The sequence below is a fragment of the Musca domestica genome, unplaced genomic scaffold (genome assembly GCF_030504385.1).
Source record: "Musca domestica strain aabys unplaced genomic scaffold, Musca_domestica.polishedcontigs.V.1.1 42, whole genome shotgun sequence".
Taxonomy (NCBI): domain Eukaryota; kingdom Metazoa; phylum Arthropoda; class Insecta; order Diptera; family Muscidae; genus Musca; species Musca domestica.
Window position 1 is genome coordinate 2,545,190 of NW_026712329.1, and position 24,205 is coordinate 2,569,394.

At 35.6% G+C, this 24,205-nt stretch overlaps 4 protein-coding genes across 4 annotated transcripts; 2 read left to right on the forward strand and 2 right to left on the reverse strand.

Annotated features, from left to right (window-relative positions):
* Window positions 1-229: 229 nt before the first annotated feature.
* LOC101901451 (116 kDa U5 small nuclear ribonucleoprotein component) lies at window positions 230-4,259 on the reverse strand. The gene is made up of 7 exons (XM_005176639.4): window positions 4,013-4,259; window positions 3,740-3,874; window positions 3,018-3,686; window positions 2,382-2,665; window positions 1,904-2,318; window positions 695-1,782; window positions 230-631 (listed from the first exon to the last, which is right to left on the reverse strand). The coding sequence occupies exons 2-7, from the start codon at window positions 3,851-3,853 to the stop codon at window positions 274-276; spliced, it is 2,928 nt and encodes a 975-aa protein (XP_005176696.1). The 5' UTR covers window positions 3,854-3,874; window positions 4,013-4,259; the 3' UTR covers window positions 230-273.
* A 6,256-nt stretch (window positions 4,260-10,515) lies between these two features.
* Window positions 10,516-13,254, forward strand: LOC101887996 (serine-rich adhesin for platelets-like). Its single transcript, XM_005176646.3, has one exon. The coding sequence runs from the start codon at window positions 10,516-10,518 to the stop codon at window positions 13,252-13,254; it is 2,739 nt and encodes a 912-aa protein (XP_005176703.3).
* Window positions 13,255-20,546: 7,292 nt separating this feature from the next.
* On the forward strand, window positions 20,547-21,686 carry LOC101887832 (uncharacterized). The gene is made up of 2 exons (XM_005176645.4): window positions 20,547-20,713; window positions 20,772-21,686. Exons 1-2 carry the CDS (start codon window positions 20,610-20,612, stop codon window positions 21,640-21,642), a joined length of 975 nt encoding a protein of 324 aa, XP_005176702.4. The 5' UTR covers window positions 20,547-20,609; the 3' UTR covers window positions 21,643-21,686.
* A 500-nt stretch (window positions 21,687-22,186) lies between these two features.
* On the reverse strand, window positions 22,187-23,233 carry LOC101901291 (mitochondrial transcription rescue factor 1). The gene is made up of 3 exons (XM_005176638.4): window positions 22,808-23,233; window positions 22,661-22,733; window positions 22,187-22,597 (listed from the first exon to the last, which is right to left on the reverse strand). Exons 1-3 carry the CDS (start codon window positions 23,140-23,142, stop codon window positions 22,394-22,396), a joined length of 612 nt encoding a protein of 203 aa, XP_005176695.1. The 5' UTR covers window positions 23,143-23,233; the 3' UTR covers window positions 22,187-22,393.
* Between the last annotated feature and the right edge of the window lie 972 nt (window positions 23,234-24,205).

Below are 24,205 nucleotides of genomic sequence, written 5' to 3' on the forward strand. Positions count from 1 at the left end.
GACAGCCGATTATTTGTTAGACACAAGGACGAGCCCTGATCTTTATCGGATCAGATAAAAATATAGATTCCATATGGCTACATATATGTATGCATTATTTTTGTTTCACGACTTAGTTAAGCAACAATTGAAATAAAAGTTACTACCAATACTATGCCACGGTTCTTAAACAATCGCTTCAATAAAACACAATTCTTAATCCAAAACAACATTTCCTGAAAAAAGGGGGTTCCGAAAGGGATTTTTTTATTTTAAGATCTAAAATATTTCATTTTACAGTGGGTAATTGAGCAATACATCCTGTCGAGCCAGCTCCAATAACATAGGATCGTCGAAGAATTTATTGATCGATACATCTTCGGACAGACCCTTACGTCGTCTTGTTTTAATCATAAATTCACGTGCCAAATGTGATGCCTGCTGGGGTTCCAATGGTCGTATAACAATGGATTTATCCAATGGATCACCAGGAACAATTTGCCAATGATGGAAGACTGAAAGACAAAAAGCTTGACCTTGTGTGTGAGTACGTAAATCCGTTTCAAAACCAAATGAATCAATGGCGGGAATGAAGGCTTTAATTGTGTAAAGTGGAGAACCAGAAACGGGGGCATCTTGAGTAACGTGACCTCTGTAAATTGCAAAAACAATGTAATTAATAAATGATTGTTTTCATAGGTAAATTAGTTGTCACCTTCTTCTAGCCAAAACCGTATATACGGCTGAAACGCAATCTGCCGGTGCTTGTACCTCTACAAACAAATACGGTTCCATTAATCTGGGTGTGGCCATAAGGAATGCCGAATATGCTACTCTTCTGGCTGTAGGGATGACCTGTCCACCACCCCGATGTAAAGCTTCATTTGCAATAACCGCGTCAAGAATTTTAAATTTCACATTGCGTATGGGCTCCTCACAAAGTGGTCCTTCCCTTGTACCCCATTGGAAACCTTGAACTATGGAATCCTTAACGGATGTTAACAGTGTCTTGTCCACCTCAGAGGGCAATGTATCGTCAACTAAAATATTTGGACCTGTTGAATCTGGACCAAACGCCCATATGGAACGTGCCGCCAACAAATCCCAATCATAGTTCACTTGGAAAAATTCTCCAATACGTTTTTTGTTCCAATTGATTGAGACCACCTCGTTCTCTATGTCTTCTGCCAAACCCTTTTCTAAAGGTTCCGCGATCATGGTAATTTTATTTTTCTTATTTGGCGTTTCGGCAAAACATTTCAGTGAACTCGTCTCAACAACTGTCTCACAAAATGCCACAACTGGATCGGCAACTTTTATATCAATTTCCGAATACATTTTACGTAGATCATGCATAACACAATCCAAATACAATTCGCCAGTACCCAAGATAACATGTTCTCCTGATTCTTCGACACGCGTTGAAAGTAGAGGATACGATTTATTGACTTTACGCAGACCATCTAACATTTTGGGTAATTCTGAGGGATTTACAGGTTCCACGGCAATTTTTATAATACTTTGAGTATTAAATTTCAATGGCCGGAAAATGTACAAATCATCGGCTGCATTAATATCGACAATTGTTGAAGTTTTTACAATGCTTTGATCGATACCCTCAATTAGAACCCAGTTACCGGCGGGAACACGATTAAGTTCTACTTTGTAGCGTGCTTCGTATACCCATAGCCGTCCAACTTGCAAAACTCGAGAATCTTCTTCATCTTGTAGAGTATAATTTTCACCCAGCACTCGTACTTCTTGTCCGGCATGTAAGGTACCGGAAATTACCCGAGCCATGACCTAAGAGAAATGGAATTTAAGATAAGTTTATTTCACTGAAGCCTCAATTAAACCTAATTTGTTAAAATTCAATATTTTGCCACAATTATTCTTAACATCAGTTTTGTGCCGAACAACTCACCTGGAAGAATGTACAATCATCGGTTGGATACATTTTGGCACTGTGCACCAAAAGGGAACCGGTTTGATTACATTGAATCATGTCACGATACATGTCTCCCTCCTTTGGACCAGTGTAGACATGGTCTACCTTGCGCTTAGCATTATCCAATGGAGATGGTATGTGCTCCACACACATACTGACAAAACCGCTAAAATCTCCAAGGAATCGATTGCACACCAAACGCAATAGAGGTCTTATATTCGATTTCATCTCTTCCTTGGTTATACGTATGTTCAATTCAGCCAATGTATCCGACAGTGTGGAGTCAACATCTCCCACAACCTGGGCAATTAGTTTATACATTGGCTCCAAGATGAATTCAACAAAACTACGTTGTGCTGAATTGTGTGGCGGCTTTTTGGTGAATTTACGTCTGCAACAATATGCCAAAATATTATTTTTTTTTAATAAATAGTCTAAATTTCTTTAAACTCACGATTTGCTGTGGAAATACATATCGCCCCACAATCGTTTTGAGAATTCCACATAATTAACACCTTCATAGGTATCAGCATATAGTTTGGCAAAAGATTTCAATGTGAAACATATGCCATAAAGGGAACTGGCAAAACAAACATTACCCAATACGGGTGATACCAGTTGAGTTTCTTCAGCATTACCGTATGTACTCAGCAAACTATTGACTTCTTCCACAATGTGTTTCAATTTGAAATATGCATCTTGAGGAGGTAATTTCAATTCCAAAATCAGACGATCAATCTGCAATGAAAATGATTTTATTAGATATATTTTGATTAGCTAGAATAAACTAATTATAACTAAAGTAAATATAAATTTGTACATCAGCAACACACATGATTGACTCACTACTTCCTGGCCTGTTCAAGGAAGAAATTAGCATTAGACATTTGGGCATAAGCGTATTGCTTTTCCCACTGAACGGAATTGAAGAAGAACGTTCACGTCAGGAAAAACATATTTTGAAAGGGAATTGTTTACTTTCAGAATAACTAACCATATATGGGAATGTTGACATTTAATTGGGTAAATGTGCTCTTACGTCGCCAATAATTGTTCAATATTTGTAAATACACTTTTAAAATGTTCTTACCTTATTAATGCAAACTGTTATGGCCATTTTCTCTTGCACTGCATGTTTCAGCAGCCTTTCAGTGTTAAGCATAACACCTTCGGCAGCATCAACGAAGACAACAACACCATCACATAAGCGCATGGCGGCCGTAATTTCATCGGAAAAGTTTACATGTCCAGGCGTATCGAAAATATTCATTAAATAACTCTTCGTTTTAACATCCTGCAAGACAACAGTGACCGGAGTGGCTTTAATACTAACACCACGTTCTTGTTCCGTGAAAAGTGTATCCGTGTAACGTAGCGAACGTTCTTCATTCAAATCAAATTGTGGATGTGTCTGACGTATAAGACAATCAACAAAGGTGGTTTTGCCATGATGTAAATGACCAATTAAAGCCACATTACGTATGAGCGGTGGTGTGTCCATTAAATCAGCCATGAATTCCATATTATAGGTAGTATCGGGTAATTCTTGTTCTTTAATTTGAAATTTTAACTTCTTGACAGGTTCGATGAGAGGTTTATCCAATGGCTGGGCATCTTCCTCCTGGACTATTGTCTCAACATCGGGACCATAGACCTCAACTGCTGTGGGATAATAACGTTTATCCTCATGCAAGACAACTGCTGTAACCTCTTTGTCTTCATCTTCGTTTTGATCTTCCTCCTCTTCCATGGCCTCATCCTACGAGAAACAATTGTTGAAATTTCACTCACATTTGGAAAAGATAAACTTACATCACGTTCATCTTGATTATCCTGCTGACCATAAATACTTTGGTCATCATCCTCGTCACTGTCCAAGTCGGGACCAATGTAATTACCAAACTCATCATAAAGATCCGAATCCATTGTGGTGTCTCTTCAATGTGCCTGCGAAAATGAAAAGCGTGGACAGTGTTATTTAGCAAACGTTTACCGAAATTGGATACAGATGGTCGTACGAGTTGGAATAACAACTCCACAATAATCAAAACTTTGTCGAAAACAAATGATGTGATGTTTATTTACCTCTAACTTTTATTATGTATTTTAGACTTCCTTTTTATTATTTATTAAAAATTAAATCAAGCAGCAACACAATTGGCCAGCAGAATAAAATGCTTCACATAAACACAAGTCGTTTACACTCTCACCAAATGTCAAACTTTCAGTGCCGGCCGATGAAGTATGTTCAGTGTAAAGACAGTGTTGTAAAGCGGTTTAAAAATGAAGAAATGGCATAGTGTTGGCGCGAAATTTCCATAAAGGTTTGTGCCCGTACTATGCATTTTATATTATTAAATGACTTTTATTGAAGGCCTTAAGAACATTTGATTTAACTCCTGATTGGCTTTGATCTAAAAGCAAATACTATCTACTACCACTACTTTGCATTTTCCACAATCCAGACTGTCTATTGTTCAGTAAATTAATAAAAAAATTTGCAGCGAATTGGGGAAAATGCTAAATTTTCCAGAAATACACAATTCCTTTTTTTTTTTTCTTAAATTTTATTTTACATTTATTTCGATAAAAGTCCGAGAAAAATTGATCCAAAAATTAGGGAATAATTTTGATATTTTTGAGTTTATTTGGGAACGTTGATGCTAATATCTTTTGGTTGTATATCCAAAACAGAGAAGAAATAGAGATTATTTGGTTAATTATAGTGGAATTTGATGAAGAATATTTTTGCCTTTGATATTATCCTTCTAAAAAATGCTTTGTTGGAGATTTCGCACAAACTCAAAATGAATCGGACCTTGTAGTTGTGGGAGTCTAGAAAAAATCTTTAAAACTTCCACGCCTTCGGAGCTTGTAGAAGCGTAGAAAACATCTTTAGAAAAATTTAGGATAAATCTTTAAAAAAAGTCCATGCCTTTCGTTTTTATACCCTCATCCATACGGCTAGAGAGGGTATATATCATTTGATACGGCCAAATCGGTTTTACACTCTAGGTATCATTGCCTCAAATCCGTTTCAGGACATTTGGAGTCGAAGAGAGTATCCGATTTGATCCAAATTTGGTACATCGTAATATTATCCCTCTCCCAAAAAATGTTAACATTTCCAAATAAAACAATTTACTGCACAGAAAGACAAAGGATAATCCGTTGTTGTTCCATCTTTGCAAATCCTAATATTTGCATCAGTGCTAGTTCAGGTGCGAAAATTGACAATACAGGTCCACTCCATCAGGTACTTCCCCCACAAAGGGTCAACATTTTGAATAATTATAACTCTTATTAAATGTGATTTAAGTGTACGATTGTCTTCAAATTACAAACAAATCACAATAGTTTTATTAAACCAAGGACTGGCGTGAAGATGGAATATATCGGTCCACTCCTTCTGGTACCGCCCCCACAAAGGGTCAAAATTTTGAATATTCATGAAGCTCATAAAACGCAAAATTAACATCAGATTTCATTCAGACTTGACACATCTCAATATTTCCATCAACACAAAATATGTTGTAAAAATGGTGGAGATCGGACCATTCCTTCTGATACCTCCCTCACAAAGTATCACAATTGTCAATAACTTTATCTGTTATAACCTGCGAAAGAAGTCAGCGATTGTTTACAACTTGCTTTATCTAAATATTTGTCTCAACCAGAAACATGAGATGAAGATGGAATTAATGATTTCACATAAAATTGGATATAAATGTTTGATTTTCTTGCAATTTTGCCTACACCATTATTTTTGTCTGTATTAGATTAAGATTCACACGAAAGTTGTGGTCCATTTTACCTGGTATATATAATCCAATGGTCATCCAAAATTCTAGACTTCTGCTCTGTCCTTAACTCGTTCCTCGTGGAATATTCCGTGTCAATTGGTTTTCAATTGTGACCGACTGCAAAATTAGAAAAATTTTTGGTCCTACCTATCTATAATAACCTATATATAACAAGTAAGCAAAGGCTACAGTCGAGCGGGGCCGACCGTTGAATACCCTACAACACTATAATAAACCATACAGTTTATATAGGCGAAGTACTCGAAAGAATTCCACAAGATATTGTGACAAATAATAAAAGAAAACCATCAGGTTTCGTTCTCTAATTTTCGAATAATAGCAACTTTAACTAATTTGCTCATTTCCAATTTATTGGTAGATGTTGGTCTTCCTAGATCTGGAACCAATATTTCCCAAAGACCTATAATCTCTCAGAAGTGGCAAAAGATTAACATTTATTATTGGTTTTTGACTGAAACGCATCTATATGAGATACAGACATTTGACTATATTCTTCAACGAAATAGTCAGAAGGGCGTCTTTCCTGTATTTGTGAATTCTCCAAAAAGTCTCTGGAATGGACATTTTCGTATTTTGTCTACAAAAGTTGGCAAACTATTTCACACATTGAATATTTTTGGATGGCCATTAGAAACTGCTTGGCTTTTGCAATGTCCGGTAACCCCCATTCAAATGTGCGTGAGGATCGGGCGATAATTACGACCTGCTGACAATTTTGCAGTTTTTTGGTCTGTTTCAACCCCTAAATATATGGCGATCATCTCCAAAAAGAGTAGGCTCCTATTCTGACCCTCATCTTATCCCCATGCAAAATTTCGTAAGGATCGGGCCATAAATGCGATCTGTATATAATATCCTGATATCCCAACTACTTAGTTTTGTTAGCTGTAGAAATATTACCAAATGTTTAATTCAAAATTAAAATATGCCAAAAATATGACAAAATTGAAAAAATATGAGAAAATTTTACAAAATCAACATTTTAATTTTTAGAGAGATATTTTTACGCGATTTTTTTAGACGTTTTTTCTTTCCTGCCAAGACGCCATTCTGAATTAATGAGAACTGTCGAAATCAGTTCAGCCGTTCTCGACATATAAGAGATCTTTCAAGCATATCTTCCTTAATAGACATATATATTGCACATATTTTGCTATATATCCGATTTGATGGATGTTAACATCAATGTAAAGATCAGAAGTAACCTTGTCATGGCTTTTGATTTCGCCGGGATTTAAAACATTCGAGGTTTAATGAAAAATTTTGAATTTTTTCAACACAAAAGATATGGTCTATTTTACCCGCTAAATATTATACGATGACCACCCAAATTGGTAGGCTTCTTCCCCGCCCTAAACTCTAGCTACATGCGCAATTCCGCGTCGTTTGGTATATAATTGCGACCTGTATAGCTTCTGCAAAATTCGACATTTTTTCAGTATTTGGTCCATTTCAACCCCTAAACATTTGGCGATCATCTCCAAAAGAAATAGGGTTCTATTCTGGTCCAAGCCCCACCTACATTCTAAATTTCGTGAAGATCGGGCCGTAATTGCGACCTGTAGAGTGATTACAAATTAACATGGACAGACGGACAGACGGACGGACGGACGGACATACATAGCTAGATCGACTCAGCTCGGCGAGCTAGGAAGATCCATATATACTTTCCTATATGGGAAATCAATATTTCGAGGTGTTACATAAATTCTGGCCCAATCAAACTTATAACACCCCCAACACATAGTGTTGTAGGGTATAAAAACCTCAACACAACGTGTTGTAGAGTGTAAAAAATAATTACAGTTCAATTCATGGTGCAATAAAAAGGTAAGGTAGAGCTACCAGCTGACTACAATTTTTTTTCTAAGTGTGTCCGACTTCTGCCAATTTTGTGTATGTATTGATTGTTTTGAAAAATGAGAACAAAATATTTTGAAAACCAATGATTGGAAGACACGCAGATTGCGGCTTGCGCATTAAAACTATTAACCATTTCAGCCATGAAATTGAGAGATTGAACAGTTTTAATCATTTTTTTGAGCGAAAATCCAGGCATTTCATTCGTTTTTCGCGCTATTTAACTCATTTTAAAATCGAAGAAAAATATGAAATAAATGAAAACAACTCGTTGCATATAATTTTGAATGAGTCTGACAGAAAGCGGGCATAGCCTCAGGGCTGTATTTCTGTAGTTTTACAGAGCTGTTCTACCTCCTTAATGTACCATGGTTCAATTTACCAAAAAGACCCAACAACCAAAGCTACCTAATATTTTTGTTTGTAATATTGTCGAAGACACTATATACTTAAAATGCACGAATTCTGAGGAATCCTAATCCATGAGTTTGCAAAAGTGTGGAAGATGGGGGAACTTGCCTCAGACATATATAATGGTTTTACCACAAAAGACACTATCGCCGATTTTCATATTTCAACAACGAATAAAGTTCTCGTCTCAGAGGCAACCCTCTCTAGCAAATTAACAATTGACAATAATCAAGATTTTAGCACAGAAGAGTCACCGACTGAGAGCACATCAGCCTCCATTGCCGATATTTCTATAACGGAATTAAATGATGATATCACCAAATCTTAGCCGTTCTCGATAAAATTTGGCAAAAGTATTTCCGAGCTTTATAAGATATCTGGTACCAAATATCATTGTTGTCGAATGCATATTACGAATGTGAGGGACTTAAACACCAAATCGTATGAAACATATGTATGGGAGCTATAGCTATATCTGAGCCGATTTTCTCCGAATGCGAATAACTTGCTCCTAGACTGAATTCAGTCGGACGTACCAAAATTCAGGACTTTTGGACTTATATTGTCTAATTGGTGCACATTAACCCAAAATCGGTTGATAATATATATGGGAGCTATATTCAAATCTGAACGGATTTTGAAAAATTCTATTTTAGAGCTGTATTTAATACAATAATCAGGTTTATTCGGATAATGATATATATGGGAGCTATATCCTAATCTGAACCGATTTCGATAAAATTTGACAGAGGTTTTTTCAAGAAGTATCTGATGTTGGGTACCAAATATCATTCTTCTGGAGCACATATTACGTATGTGAGGGACTTAAAGCCCCAAATCGGATGAGCCTATTTTCTCCAAATTTGATTTACTTGCCTCTAGACTCATTTCGGTGGGATGTACCAAAATACAGGTTATTTGGGCTTATATTAGCCATTTGGTGCACAATTAACCCGAAATCGATGTGAATACGGACGGAGGGACTGACATACATAAATCTACTTAGAAAGTAATTCTATGAAGATCCTCAAAAGTAACTATGTGTCTATCTCGCTTCTTTCTCCATGTTACAAACAAATGAACAAAGACATAATGCCCATACCACTAAGTGGTGTAGGGTATAAAAATCGCAAACATTTTTTCATTGGCTTTTTATTTGCTTTGCATTACAAATAGATGTGTTCGAATTATAAGTAAATTAAATCAATTAAATCAAATAAATTTCAAATGAAACATTTCGAAATTAAAATCGAATTTTATGAACAACAAATAAAATTCTCAAACTCAATTGAAAATTTTCGATTAATTGAAAATTTTTGAATTACAAATTGAATTCTCGAATTACAAAAGAAATGGAACGAATTACAAATAAAATGTTTCGAATTTCGAATTACATCTGCACGGTGTTGTTAATTTCTGCTAACGAGGTAGTAGTTATTTGGTCCAGTATTTTAAACTCTTGAAATGTCTTCTATAGCTAAGAAATCTTACACCCTTCTATAAAAATATATAACTCCCACTGGCACCCTGTATATGTAGGACCTCTCACAGTAGAAAATTATCCCCAATGATTTTTTATTTACACAAATGAATCCCTAATCGACTCTTTTGTTGTGTTTTCTTTTGAAAAATGTTCTTCGATTCTAAAAAATAATAATATTTGTCCTTCTTTTGTTTTCTAAAAATCCTGGATTACCATCGTCAAAAAAACATATCAAACATAAAAATAACAAAATTGGTTCCATGCTTACAAAAAACGAAACTCAAATCACTCTTTCGACTCTTCAAAACAATACACATATTCAATTCGTTGCTTTAGGGCTACGTGTCATTTCACATTTCAATGCCAATTGCAAAATATTACACAAAAGTATTCCAATCGTTTTGTTTTGCTCTTTGGAAATTCTCACATTCGTATAATGGATCTGTTGGAGTTTCCTAATACAAATTGCAAAACCCACCTAGTGATTTCTTATGAGAACAAAAGATGCATGGAATATGGATTTCTGGCTCATTAGTAAAATCCAAAATAGACACACCTTTATAATACCACAAAAGGATCACTACCTGTAGACCTTGGCAATTGTCCAAGTGTTTCGTTCTGTGCAAAGGCAGGTAGTTTGCACGACTCATGTAATCTCTTAGTTGGGACTAATAACTGACAAAGAAAAACCCCTTTTTTATGGCGTTGGTGGCGAGGACGAAATTGAAAAATCACAACCATAAATATGACTATAAGTAGGCTTATTATTTTGGCCGACAGGTAAACCAGTCATTACTTAGAATTTTTCACAGCCAGCCTCTTATCGAACTATTTAAGATGATGTCCGTTGCAGGAAACCTCAACAGTCATCATTAAACATCGTTGTCATAATGATGTCCTCTAAGTTGTTCTTAATAATTTTTGTAATTAACTCTTTGTATTATGACAGCAGGGCCGCCTTTTTACCGCGAAGCAATTTGGAGTTCAAAAATAAAACGTCAAAGGATAAAATGTCCTTGAGACAAATATTGAGCGTGCCCGCAGTACCGAAATCCAATTTTGATGTTTTCAAATCCAGAGAAGAATATATTCAATTGGCTGAAAACTACATTCGAAATCGTAAACCATTTAATTACAAAGTCTATCGTCCATATGTGGCAGATTTCAAGCCAACAATTCCTGTATATGGTAAAGATTATGTTGGTAACATATTGGATTCGATAAAGTGGTTCAATATGAAACCAACAACAGAGGGGCCAAATGGGTCATTACAATCAACGGCTTCCAGTGTGGTTACGGAAGTGAGTAATGCGGATCAAGAGAACTCAACAATAATTCCTATTTCGGAACATACTTCTGATGCGATATCACAGGAATCCACAACAGAAGCATTCATTGAAACCACAACGAGCCATTACGAAAATTCAACAGACGTGGATCCTTCCAGCTCTTCAGACTTGCATAAAAATGCAGCTATAAATAGTTCAAGAATAGATACCACCACCATGGTTCCATTGTCAGGTCTAAACACAGAGACAACTACGGAAAGTATTTATACGTCCTCAGAAATAAATGAAGAGAATACCACCAACGAAATTGCAATTGAGGACTCCACTATTCCGAATAGAGACCAAACAACCGAACGTTTGATTGAAACAACCACAAATGGATTAGAGACCTTAACAACATCCAACACTTCTTGGTGGGAGGAAAATCTAACAACAGAGAAAAATTCGGACAATGGGGCCTACGATTACTCTTCAACTCCTGATAGTTCCTCTACAGAAGGACAAATACTGGAAACCACTACATATACAAGTGGTAGTATCACCATCGATGAATTTGATTCCACAACCGAAACAGGTTCCTCTACAAACTATCTTTTCGATTCCACAACCCCAAAAGATTTAACCATCTTCACAACCGAAATGAATTTTGTTACGACCACCGAGTTCGATGTCACAACAGCAACCTACAAAGAAGTGCCAACAACAACATATACTCCTGAAAAAGTTACGACGATTTCAGAAACAATACCTATTTTGGATCATGATGTTGGGACCACAGAAAAAGACGATTTTTATTTGACCACTGAATCAACGTCTACAGAAAATTCTGTTGATGAGACGACGGATTCAAATATCGCAACGGAATTTACCACTTCTCACGTATCTCCAGATTCAACCACGGATTTTACCACTGAATCAATGTCAACAGAAAATTCTGTTTATGAGACGACGGATTCAAATCTGGCAACGGAATTTACCACTTCTCACGTATCTTCGGATTCAACCACAGAAAATAATACAGAAGAGACCACGCACACATATCCCTTGACGGAGAATTTTACTGAGAACGTGGGATTTCAGGAAACCACTACCATAAAAACGTCGATAGAAAATTCTCAAGATGAAACCACAGGGACACCCGAACGGTTTTCAGAGATTACATCCACTACAGAAGCTCTGGAGTCTACAACTGTGAAAACTGCATCAATAAATGTTGATGAAGCCACTGAGTCAACAAACGATTATACGACAGAAAGCGGAACACAAGAATCATTGGACTTAGAAGTAACCACCGAATCGGAGCCACAAACTGAAGCTCAATATACTACCACCCAAAATCCCCAGAATATATTTTCAACAACAACAGAGTCTTCAGAAAATACTACTACTGGACGTCCCATCGAAGATTCAGATGAACTCACCACCGAATCTTTAGAATATTCTACAACAGAAAAACTTACAGAGACGGAAATTCCATTGAATGAAGATAATACCACAGAAGAAATAATCACTGAGATCACAACAATACCGAGCATCGATCATACTACAACGGCAAATAACAAAGATTTCACCACAGAGGCAACCCAAGTTGAGGTCTCAAATAATTCACTCAATAACAATTCAGCAATGGACATAAATAACAATTTCAGCACAAAAGAGACAACAACTGAAAGCACAACCGCCTCCATTGTCGATATATCTACAACGGAAATGAACGAAGATCTCACCACAGAGGAAACACAACCTGAGACATCAACAAGCGATATTATTGAGAGCACAACCAATTCCGTAGTTGACAGTGCAGCAACGAACATAAATTACGATTTCAGCACAGAAAAAATATTTACTGAGAGTACACCATTCTCCATTGTCGATATATCAACAACAAATATAAATATAGATCTCACCACAGAGATGACTCTTTCAGAAAGTTCAACGAATTCAATAACTGAAAACGACATGCATCAAAAAGAAGAAATCACTGAGAGCACATCATCCTCCTTTATTTCTACAACGGATATTAATGAAGATATCTCCACAGAGCAGACGCTCTCTGAATCAACAACAACTTCCCTGATCGAAAAATCTACAACGGCAACAAATGAAGAGCAAACCACACAACAGCCAACATTTTATGAGAGCACAACAGATTCCGTTATTGATTTCTCTACAACGGACATAAATGAACATTTCACCACCGAATTAATAACAACAAATGAGAAACAAAATTCTACTGAAATCACCACAAATCCCACTGACACAACAACGCAATCTATCCTCAACCTTGACGAAAATAATTCAGAATCAGAAATCGATCAAACCATAACAGAAACCACAACTTTGAGTGAAAGTTTGTCCACGCCAAAAGAAAAATCCTCACGATCATTGTCCATGGAACCCCGACATCGGAAACCAAAGACTTTTGAATATTTTGCTGATATGATGCCAGCATTAGAATAGTGTTTTATTAATTAGTTTATATGTTAGATTAAATTTTTAATTAGTTAAGATATATTGCAGAACAATAATTATTTATTAACGTTATTATAAGAAAATAATAAAAACAAAATATATTAAAAAAAAAATGAATATAAGTAATATTTTTTATAATCGATCCCTTGTGTTATATCAAGAAACAAGTAAAAAAGCTGTAAGTTTGAATATCGGGAGGTGCCATTATATAGGGGTTATAGGCTGTAGTATCCACTACGAACTTTAAATACCAAATTTGAAACAATTCCGGTGAATAATGTCGCTAAAATCATCAAATACCGGATATCGGGAGGTACCGTTGTTTGGGGGCTATACGAATCATTAAAATACCGAATGTCAGGAGGTATACGAAGGCGTGGACCTTGTACATACAATTTTCTGTCATAGGCTGTAGTATCCATTACGAACTTCAAATGCCAAATTTGAAACAATTCCGGTGAATAATGTCGCTAAAATCATCAAAATACCGAATATCTGTCATAGACAGTAATATCGATTACCAACTTCAAATACCAAATTAGAAAAATTCCGGTAAATAATGTCGCTAAAATCATCAAAATACCGAATATCGGGAGGCATACGAAGACGTGGACCTACACAGACAATTTTATGTCTTCTGTAGTATCCATTTCGAACTTCAAGTACCATATTTGGAAAAATTCCGGCAAATAATGTCGCAAAAATCATCAAAATATCGGTAGTTACGGTTATATGGGGGCTATACGAAAACGTGGACCTGCACAGACAATTTCTGGCTTAGACTTAGACTGAAACAATTCCGGTGTTGCTAAAATCATCAACATACCGAATATAGGGAGGTACCGTTATATGGGAGTTATAACAAAACGTGGACCTACATGACCCATTTCCAATACCAAAAGTCCTGCAGACATAATATACATTTGAGTAAAATTTTATCAATCTACTTCATTTCGTTCGGAAGCTAGAGTGATTTCCACAGACGGATGGACGGACGGGCATCGCTAAATCGACATAGAATTTTATGCTGATCTAAATTGTATAATTCGAGGGGTTACAAACGAAATGACAAACTTAATATACCCTCCATACTATGGTGGAGTGTTGAACAAGTGAGGATAGACTTTAAAGAACTTTTCACGCCTCGACTTGCTATCCTAAATAACCCAAATTGAGAAGTTCCGTTATCTATATATAGCAAGTTATGAGAGATATACATATTCAAAATATTGACCCGGAGGTTCCATAAGGAGTGGTCCGACATATTTGATCTTCACACTTGGTTTTGTGTTGATGATATTGGGATATCTAAAATTTCAAAAGAAACTGTAGCTTATTTCGTATTTTATGAGAGATATAATTATTCAACATTTTCACCTTTTGTAGGGGAGGTACGAGTAGGAGTGGTCCGTCTCCACACTAGATCTTGTGTTGGTAGAAATATTGTGTTAGTAGAATTGGACTCTTATTTCACATTTTACAAGCGTTTTAATTATTCCAAGTGTTGACCCTTTGTGGGGGAGGTACTTGAGTTAGGGGGCCGATATCGACCATTTCCCCACCTGACCTAGCACTGACAAAAATAGTGAGATTTGCTTTGAGTTTTCACAAAATCGAAAGAAATTTTCCTTTCTTTGAAGTAAAATATGTTCTTTAAATATTTTGGTCGTTTGTGGGGGAGGTACCAGAAGGAGTGGTCCGGCATATTTCACCTTACACCTGGTTTTGTGTTGATGGAAATATTAGGATATGTGAAATTTGAAGAGAATCTCTTGCTTATTTCGTATTTTATGAGAGATATAATTATTCAACATTTTCACCCTTTGTAGGGGGAGGTACAAGAAGGAGTGGTCTGATATACTCCGCCTCCACACCAGATCTTGTGTTGGTAGAAATATTGTGTTATTGTTGGTCTTGACCATTTACATTTAATATTATGATGTACCAAGTTTGGACCAAATCGGATATTTCCTTCAAGAGTTATCGTGCGCACCAGCCAGATAGAAAAAACGAAACAAACACCCTTAGATCGACACAAAATGTCCTGAAACGAATTTGGTCCAAAGAGACCTAGGGTCTAAAATCGTTATTTAGGTAAAGCACGTTTTGGCCCTAGCCAAAGAGGGTATAAAAAAAATTGTGAAATAACTGACTGAGAATCAATGTCCAAAAAGTTAAAGTTAGAATTTTGTTACGTAGGCGACTGATAAGACTGGACTTTTGGAAATCCGTACTAAAAGGGTAAGAAAAGTACTAATATGTACTTAAAATTGAATACTTTGTTTTGGATAAACGGAATGAGCTAGAATTCTGAAAATTTGGAATGAGATACACTTTTGGAGTGCAGAATGGTACTATATTTGGTATTGGGTGAAGAGATAGAGTTAAAATTCGGAAATTTGTTTGAGATTTGTCGGTGGTTTGGAAATGTGTCCTATAATGGTTCGAAAAGTACTAAGTGTTACTAAATTTGATATTGGCTGAAGGAATAGGGCTGGAGTCCTCACATTTGATATTGAGGTTACTATTACTATCTGTGTTGAGATAATATGAGGAGATGGTTTTGGAAATGTGTACTATAATTGTACGAAAAGTACAAAATAGTACTACAATTGATATCGGGTGAACAGATCTGAAATTTGGTATAAGAGTCGCTGTTCATGGTTGTTTTGAAAATGTGTACTATAATTGTAATTCCTGAATGGTAATAAAATTGGAATTGGGTGAACGGATAGAGCTGGAACGCTTTTTTTGTTTTGAGGTCTCTGTTGGTATCTGGTGGTGGTGGTTTTGAAAATGCGTATTATAATTGTTCGAAAAGTACTGTTGGTGTCCAGGATGAGGACATGTAGAAGTTTTTGAAAACGCGTACTAAATGTTACTAAATTTGGATGAAGCGATAGGGCTGAACATTTGATATTGTGGTCACTTTTTGTTTCTAGATTTTATATATGAATACGTTGAACTAGTTTTGGACAGAAAAATTTGATGTGGGTCCATTTTGCAATGGTTTTACTAATATGCTCTTCGGTATGAACGATTTTGAAGATATTTTGGTATAAAAGGCAAACATTGTTCTATTTATAAAAAACCTTGCAATTTCAGACTTACAAGGTTTAAAGGTTTTTTTTTAGAACGTTGTAAGTTTTGATCAAACAATTTTTTAAAACTGGACAAATTGTGCATAATGAGTACTAAGAAGACTTACAATAAACGGATCTAACATTTTTTTGCAAATTTCAAATTTCATTGAACATTTATATTTGATGGTAATTAAATCGACCTTTCTAATTTATATTTATGTTAGATAAAGAGACACATTAAATGCATTATTAGTATTGCCACGAACCTGAGTTAATGTGGTTTAGACTTTTTATAATAACAAAATCGAAATGTAGATGGCGGTTGTAACAACAAGAAAATGTAATTCCTCTTTGCGTGTTTTTATACCCACCACCTTAGTATGGGGGGTATAATAAGTTTGTCATTCCGTTTGAAACACGTCGAAACATACATTTTAGAGCCCACAAAGTATCAGCATTAAATTCTATGTCGATTTACGGATGTGCAGAGTTTACAAATAATAGGATGCACATTTCGCGTTTTATGAATTTCATTCTTTGTTATTTATTTTCTTTGTCAATTTTGACCTTTTGTGGGGGTGTAACAGAAAGAGTGGGCCAATGTTGCCCATAACCGATCTCTATCTAAGTTTAACAATAATATTACGATGTACCAAGTTATCGTGTGTACCAACCGACCAGGCAGACAGACGGACGGAGACCTCTAGATAGACTCCAATATTCTGATTTGGTCCAAAGCTAGGGTTTAAAATCATTGTTTCGACGAGACACGTTTTGGCCGTATGAAATGATATATACCTGTATAGCCATATGGCGAGGGCATAATTAGAGGGAATCATATAGATTTTAGACAATATTTGGAATGATGGAAATTTTAATCACTATGCAAAAAGGGGTTAAATATGTTCCTATTTATTTTCCTACACCTATGCAAAGATGTTGAGACTCATAGAGCAAAAATAAAATGTTCCGCCAAATTTTCAAAATCCGAAAAAATGTTAATTTTTAATCTTACCAATGTTAACTTTTGAACCATGATTTCAACCGCAAGATGTGTCTGAGATTTAAAACATATTGGCATTTAGAATAGATCACAATCAAAAATTTTTTGTTAACAAGTTGGAAAGTCTCAGTCGGTTGTTCGGCAGATATATAACTTCAGTATTTCAAAATTTATTTATGTATGGGTGAGATAAAAAACCTGCAACAAAGTCAAACGCCATAATTTTTACATTTTTTTATTTTATTGAATAAAAGCAAAAAACTTTAGCAAATGGCATGGCAATTTTAGAATAAGTTTATATTTTTTTCGAATTGGTCACCTTTGGCACGAATTATGGCCTTCAAACGGCCAATGAAACCGTCACACGCTGCCCGAATGTTGCTCTGAGTTATTTTGGCCCATTCCCGGCGAAGCGCTTGCTTGAGGTGATCGACACTTTGGCATGTTTTAGTGCCAACCTTGCTTTCCAATCTACTCCAAAGGATTGGTATCCGGATATTTTGGTGGCCATTGTGCGCTGGAAATGAAGCGAGGAACGTCATTTTGTATCCATTCTTGGGTGGCGTGTGCTGAGTGCGATGGTGATGGTGATGAGTTCTGTTGGAATGTCCAAGGTCTTCAGCGAAAATATTTGCGTGCCCAAGGCTTCAATACACCCTCCAGAATATTTTCGCAATAATATTCGGCATTTATTCTGATGCCACGGCCGATTAATACGAGCGGAGAGCGACCATCGGTTGTTATGGCGGCCCAAAGCATCACCATGGCCGGCGCTTGAATTCTGGTGGACAACCGAAGGTGCACATTTTCAGCTGATCTCTTTGGCAAGTGAACACGATAATTTTGTTTGTTTAAACTCCATATTTCAGAGAAAATGCTGAAAACCATGATCTAATTAGGTATTTCTATTACATTTGGCTACTGGGCATTTTCGTAATTACAAAATTCCCATATTTATTGACAGGTAAAAATGTAGTTTATTTGAATAAAATTTCCCCATTGATCATTGAAAAGAATTACAGAATCTGACAAATTTCCCCAAATATGTTGAATTGGTAACAGGATAAAACATTTAAGAATAAAGGATTGTTGAATAGAAAACGAAATTAATATTTCAAGGTTATATTGTTTCGCATACCGGTATTATTAACTTCATGGGATAATTTAGGTAATTAGAAGCGCTCATGTTTGTCACGGCCTTTTGGGAACGTTGAAAATGCAAGTGTTAAAACCCCCTCCTTCCTAATTGCCACAGTAGGAAATCCAAAAAAAAAAAAAAAAAAAACAAACAATGGTCAACCCTTTTGTTTGTGTGTTTAAAAAATACAAAAAGCAGGTAAAAAAGTGTCCGGCATTGCGGAAGTATTTCTGTCATCGATATTTAAACCGTTTCGTATCAGGAAGCGAGCAACAGTTTTCTTTCACCACTCAAATCAAAATGTTGTCGAAATATTTTCTCATTTTCTTTCTATTTGGTATCACAAATCTAAAAGTTGGCCAAAGCTATCCCTGGAGACCCAGGATGGAAAGCTTTCGAACAAGAATGGAACATATATTGCAAAGGCCAAAATCTTCGCGAGAATATGTCAGTCTTGTGGAAAGTTATATCGCTCGGCCTAAAGCATACAATTATAGAAGCTACCGCCCGTACGTTGCCAAAACCAAATCTTCTAATCCATCCAAACGTTATGTTGGCAAAATATTGGAATCCTTATTTTTTTTTAAGCCTTTGGAGAATCAATATAACAAGTCAGAAGTGCCGACATTTGAAACGACTACATCAAATGTCATAACGGAAATAAAGATACAAAACAAAAATTCCAACTCGACTAAGGAAGTTCAAGAGAGCAGAGCAACTATTGAGTTAACACATTCAAACAAATTGAATATTGGCGGAACCGATAAGGTTTACTTCAACCCTCTTCCATCAGCATCTTCATTTGACAATCAGCGTGTCCAAAACAAGGATGTGAACGGTGCTGGCTTGAAATACATCACAGACAATTTCAAGAGTAGTCCATTGGCGTTACCTCCAAATGAAAGTAATACTGAACCTGTCACACGCAAAAATGATATTGAAGATAATCCAACAAGTTATGGCGATATCACGAAAATTGAAGGTAAAATCCAAGGCAGCAACTATGCTACATCCATTTTACAAATACCACGTTGTAACTTCTCAAAGGATGGTCAAATTAACATCAATGATTCTAGTTTAACAAACGAAGTGTCAACTAATGCAACCTTAAATTCTTCAAATAAAACCCGGAATTGGTACGAATTTTTTAGCAAAAATCCAAATATTGCGAAGCCTTTCAACTTAAATAAGTTCAAATACACCCATGAAACTAATAAACCGAAAATAATCAATACAGATGATTCAAGTGATGAAGTACCTGTCCTACCGGAAGTCTTTGTTATATGGAAGGATCCAAAACTATTGAGGGATTAAATCAAAATTGAGATTTTAATCTTGGTTAGGAACAATTGTAAAAATGCTGTAAAACAAATTATCATTGATGCTCCAGAAAGCAATCAACTATTGATTTAGCAGAATGAGATCAGACGAAACGAAAAGACATTTAAGCCTTATTGAGTGTAAACATTTATTTTTATAAAAAAAAGTTATGTAAAGCGTGGTTTTTATAAAAAAATAATTATGTAAAGCGTGGTTTAAAACCCCGTTAAGAATGGATTTATATTTAATACACTTACTATTATCATATTAATTTTATTAAAATTTTATTTTATTTATATTTTATTAAACATTATAAAAATAATACACATAGCTTTAGTTTTAAACACACTTCGATTTTAATAATAAATAAAATATAAAAACATATATAGTTTCCCAAATCATCTGTTTTCTTGTTCAAGACTTTTAAACCACCGTACAATCAGAGTATAGCAATCACCTGAAAACAATTTGTTTGGGTCTTGTAATGTCATAACACGTAAACAGTTCTTGTATGTGTATTCTTATTACTTTGAGACATTTTCAGAAGCGACATTAAAATAATAATTGCTGTTTAACCCACAGGGGATGGATTGACCCTTATAATTGCATAATTTGAATAAATTTAACATATGTTTTCACATTCCACCTGATCCCTTTGCCTAATTGCTTAACATTCAATAATGTAAACGTACTTTTACGTTGCCACTAACCATTGTGTAACGCAATGTCCACACTGAACATACCCCACTCAAATCAAAACAAAATTTTGTTGTTGATACACGTGAAATATAAGGAAAGGATGAGGAATTCTAACATGAGCCTTAAGGATAAGGAAGCAAGGGGAAAACAGAAGGCTCTTCCAAAACTAAAAACTATTTTAGCGAATCCAGCAAAGAAAAAGAGGTAAATCAGTGATGACCTACCGTTGGTTGCATTTAATATAAATCAACTTTCATTGCAGTCCAATTTTAAGTGAAGATGAACTTGTCCAACTAGAGAATATATTGCAAACAGCGATTTCTAATAGCGGCATGGAAGCCAAAAAATTTGTCACCGCTAAACATATTCACTTAGGTTTGGAAAGTGGCCTGCGGACAATAAATAACCAGCAAAGTTCTTGTGTTTTCATTTCATTGAGTATTAAACCCAGTCATATAGCATCGTTGGTGGCTCGCAATGCCGAAATTAAGGATGAAACTCAACCCGTATATGCTCAACCTCGTTTGGAAGAATTCACAGAAAAATTATTCGGTATAAGAACGCTCTGTATGGTTTTGCCCAAAAACCTTGATGATATTAGTGAGGATTTATACAAATGGGTTGAGCAAAGAAGAAAACCTAAAAGGGTGAAGAAAGAAGTTGTGCCCATTAAGAAACCCAAAAGGAAATCTAGTAACATTAAAAGAGATAACAACCCAGAAAATGTTGAGGAATCTGTTAAATCGCCAGAATTATCTACTGGCACGGACAAAGATTCCTGGAAAGGTGATTATATTTCATTTGGCAAAGGAAGTGTTGTCAAGAGAGAAACAAGTTTACAAGATGAAAATGTAGCCCTCGATACATTATCACGAATTATGGATAATATACCAAAAATCCAAATTAAATCAAAAGAAGAAGTACAACCTATGGAAGTGTCATTGCAAGATGATTCCAGTTCATGTGTAAAGGAACCTCAAGATATTCAAAATTCAGATTCTGACGATGAATCAGTTGATTTCTTAGGTGAATACAAATCACTTGTTGTACATAAAATCAAACCGAACCCCAACAAAAAGCCTAAAAAGAAAAGAAATAAGAAAAATTCGAAAAATAAAATCATTAAAAAATAACAATAGAAAATGTAGTTCCTTTAACAAAAGAGTGTTCTCAATCAAAAAGCTTGGCAGTAGGGAGTTTAAGTAAAAAATCGATAGAGAGAACTTATAGATGCAGTGCTTCTAGACAGACGATCAGAATGGAGAGCGTAGTCCTTATATCCGATGAAAATAGTAGATTTTTTATAGACCACTGGATGGCGAAGATGAAGTATTTGTTTAAACCAGGATATTTTTTGTTCAGACCAGAAGAAAGCCTTTATAGAAGACATAAAAAACCCATTAAAGCAATTTTGAAGGGAAAACTATTAGATAAATAGAATGTGATATGTATAAACCACAACTAATCTTACATCGTACATAAATTCAAATCGTACATAGAATCAAATGTATTTTCTCTAATTGAGTAAAAAAGGTTTAAAGTTCCAATAAGTGAATTCTGAAAACCAACAGAATGGCTAGAAGAAATAAAAAATCGTAAAAAGTATCCTTAATATAAAAGGGATACCCTTAAATATATGTAGATCTAAATAAAATAGCCCTCAAACTAGAAATTAAGTTTTAAATTTTAATCTCATTTAATCAATAGTTTTTCGATTTGAGCCTGATATTTTAGGAATTATGTTGGTATTTATATTAGCTAAGTTAAAAATCCTTAGGTTCTTAGTTGAATTTTTAATAATTGACTATAATTTTAGAATTTAACAATCGGCATTTCACACTTTGGTCTCTGTAATATAACACAAGTCTTTCAATTAAATGTCCGTCAGTGATCCCCTCCACCAGAAGCCTTGAAAGCATTTGAGCCGGAATAGTTTTCAATAAGTAGACTTTTATAACGTCTCAATTGGACACTGAATCCCTCTTCACGCTCAGCTTCCGAAAGAATTATGACACGAGATACTATCAAATGAGATGGATTGGTCTGGCTGAAACCTCGTATGACATCAATTTCGTCACCATCGTGGAGCTGAAAGAGAAAAGACAGAATTACTGAGATTGACTTTCAACTGAATTGTACAAGGCAACTAACCTGAACACTTTTCTTTTGCAGCTTTTTACCATTTACACGTATTCTACTCTCATAGAATATGTTTTCAACTTTGCTACCATACATTTGGAAAAAATATATCCAATTATACTCGTTATTAGATTAGAAAATGTGAGTTATTATACCTACTTTCTGGCCATTCCCAAACCGGCTTTCAATATCAAATCGGCTCGCAGTGAATTGACTTTGGCTTTGACAACTTTGGAGTCTCTCTCATCCTTAAACTCAGTTTCCTCTTCGTCTTCACTATCCGATTCCACATCCTTTTTATTGTATTTTTGATGTGATTTTGTTAAACTAAAATGCCTTGCAATGGAAGAGGCAAATGGATTTTGCAATGCCGGTAGATTACTATCGTTTTGGCACACTTTGCCTCCAGTGATATAACTGGCCTTAGTAGCGGACATCGTCCTAAGGAGTTGTTCAAATTGTCTATTATAAACTATTCTACGTAAGGCTATCATTGTGCTGGCGGGTTAAACTTCCAGAACTGTTGTGACTGTTGTGTAAATCTATCGGATGAAACCCAAAATGAAAGAAAGAAGAAAGGTAAAGAGGAATGTCCGATAAAAGTTAAAGAGAAAGCAAAATCTCCGAGGGATCTCTGTTGTTTACGAATGAGACATAGGGGAAACGCAATCGGCTGATGGATTTTTGGGGGATGTTGCCACATCGCCGCCAAAGAACTGAAATAGGGCCGAGCACCTTGGGGTTATTTTTGGTACACAATTAAGAAGGTAAAGTCATGCAATCCTAGGTTTAGATTTGTATACCCTCAACCATACATAGTATGGAGGGTATAATAAGTTCATCATTCCGTTTGTAACTCATCGAAATAATCATTTTAGACATAACAACGTATCGTATTCTTGATCAGCGTAAAATTCCAAGACGATTTAGCCCTGTCCGTCCATCCGTCTGTTTTAATCATGCTAGAGTCAAAATGAATAAAGATAGAAAGTTTTTTTGCACAGATCAGTCTTTTGTCTGCAGGCAGGTTCGAAGGTGGGCTATGTCGGTTCACGATATCGTATAGCCCCCATACAACGGTACCCTCCGATATTCGGTATTTTGATGATTTTAGCCACATTTTCCAATGGAATTGTCTAAAAATCCACACAAGTGTTTTTTCTGAGTACTTTATCCTCTGGAAGAGAATTGTTAATATATGTCCACGATATCGTATAGCCCCCATGCAACGACACCCCCCGATATTCGGTATTTTTATGATTGTAGTCACATTTTTCAATGGAATTGTATGAAAATCCACACAAGGAGTTCTTTCTGAGTACTTTACCCTCTGGAAGAGAAGTGTTATTATAAGTCCACGATATCCTATAACACCCGTACAACGGCACCCCCTTATATTAGGTATTTTATTTTTTTTTATTTTTGACATTATTTACCGGAATTAATTAAAATTTCGTATTTGAAGTTTGTAATGGGTGCTACAGCCTATGAGAAAAATGTTTGTATGTAGGTCTACATCTTCGTATCGCCACCATATGACGGTACCACCCGATACTC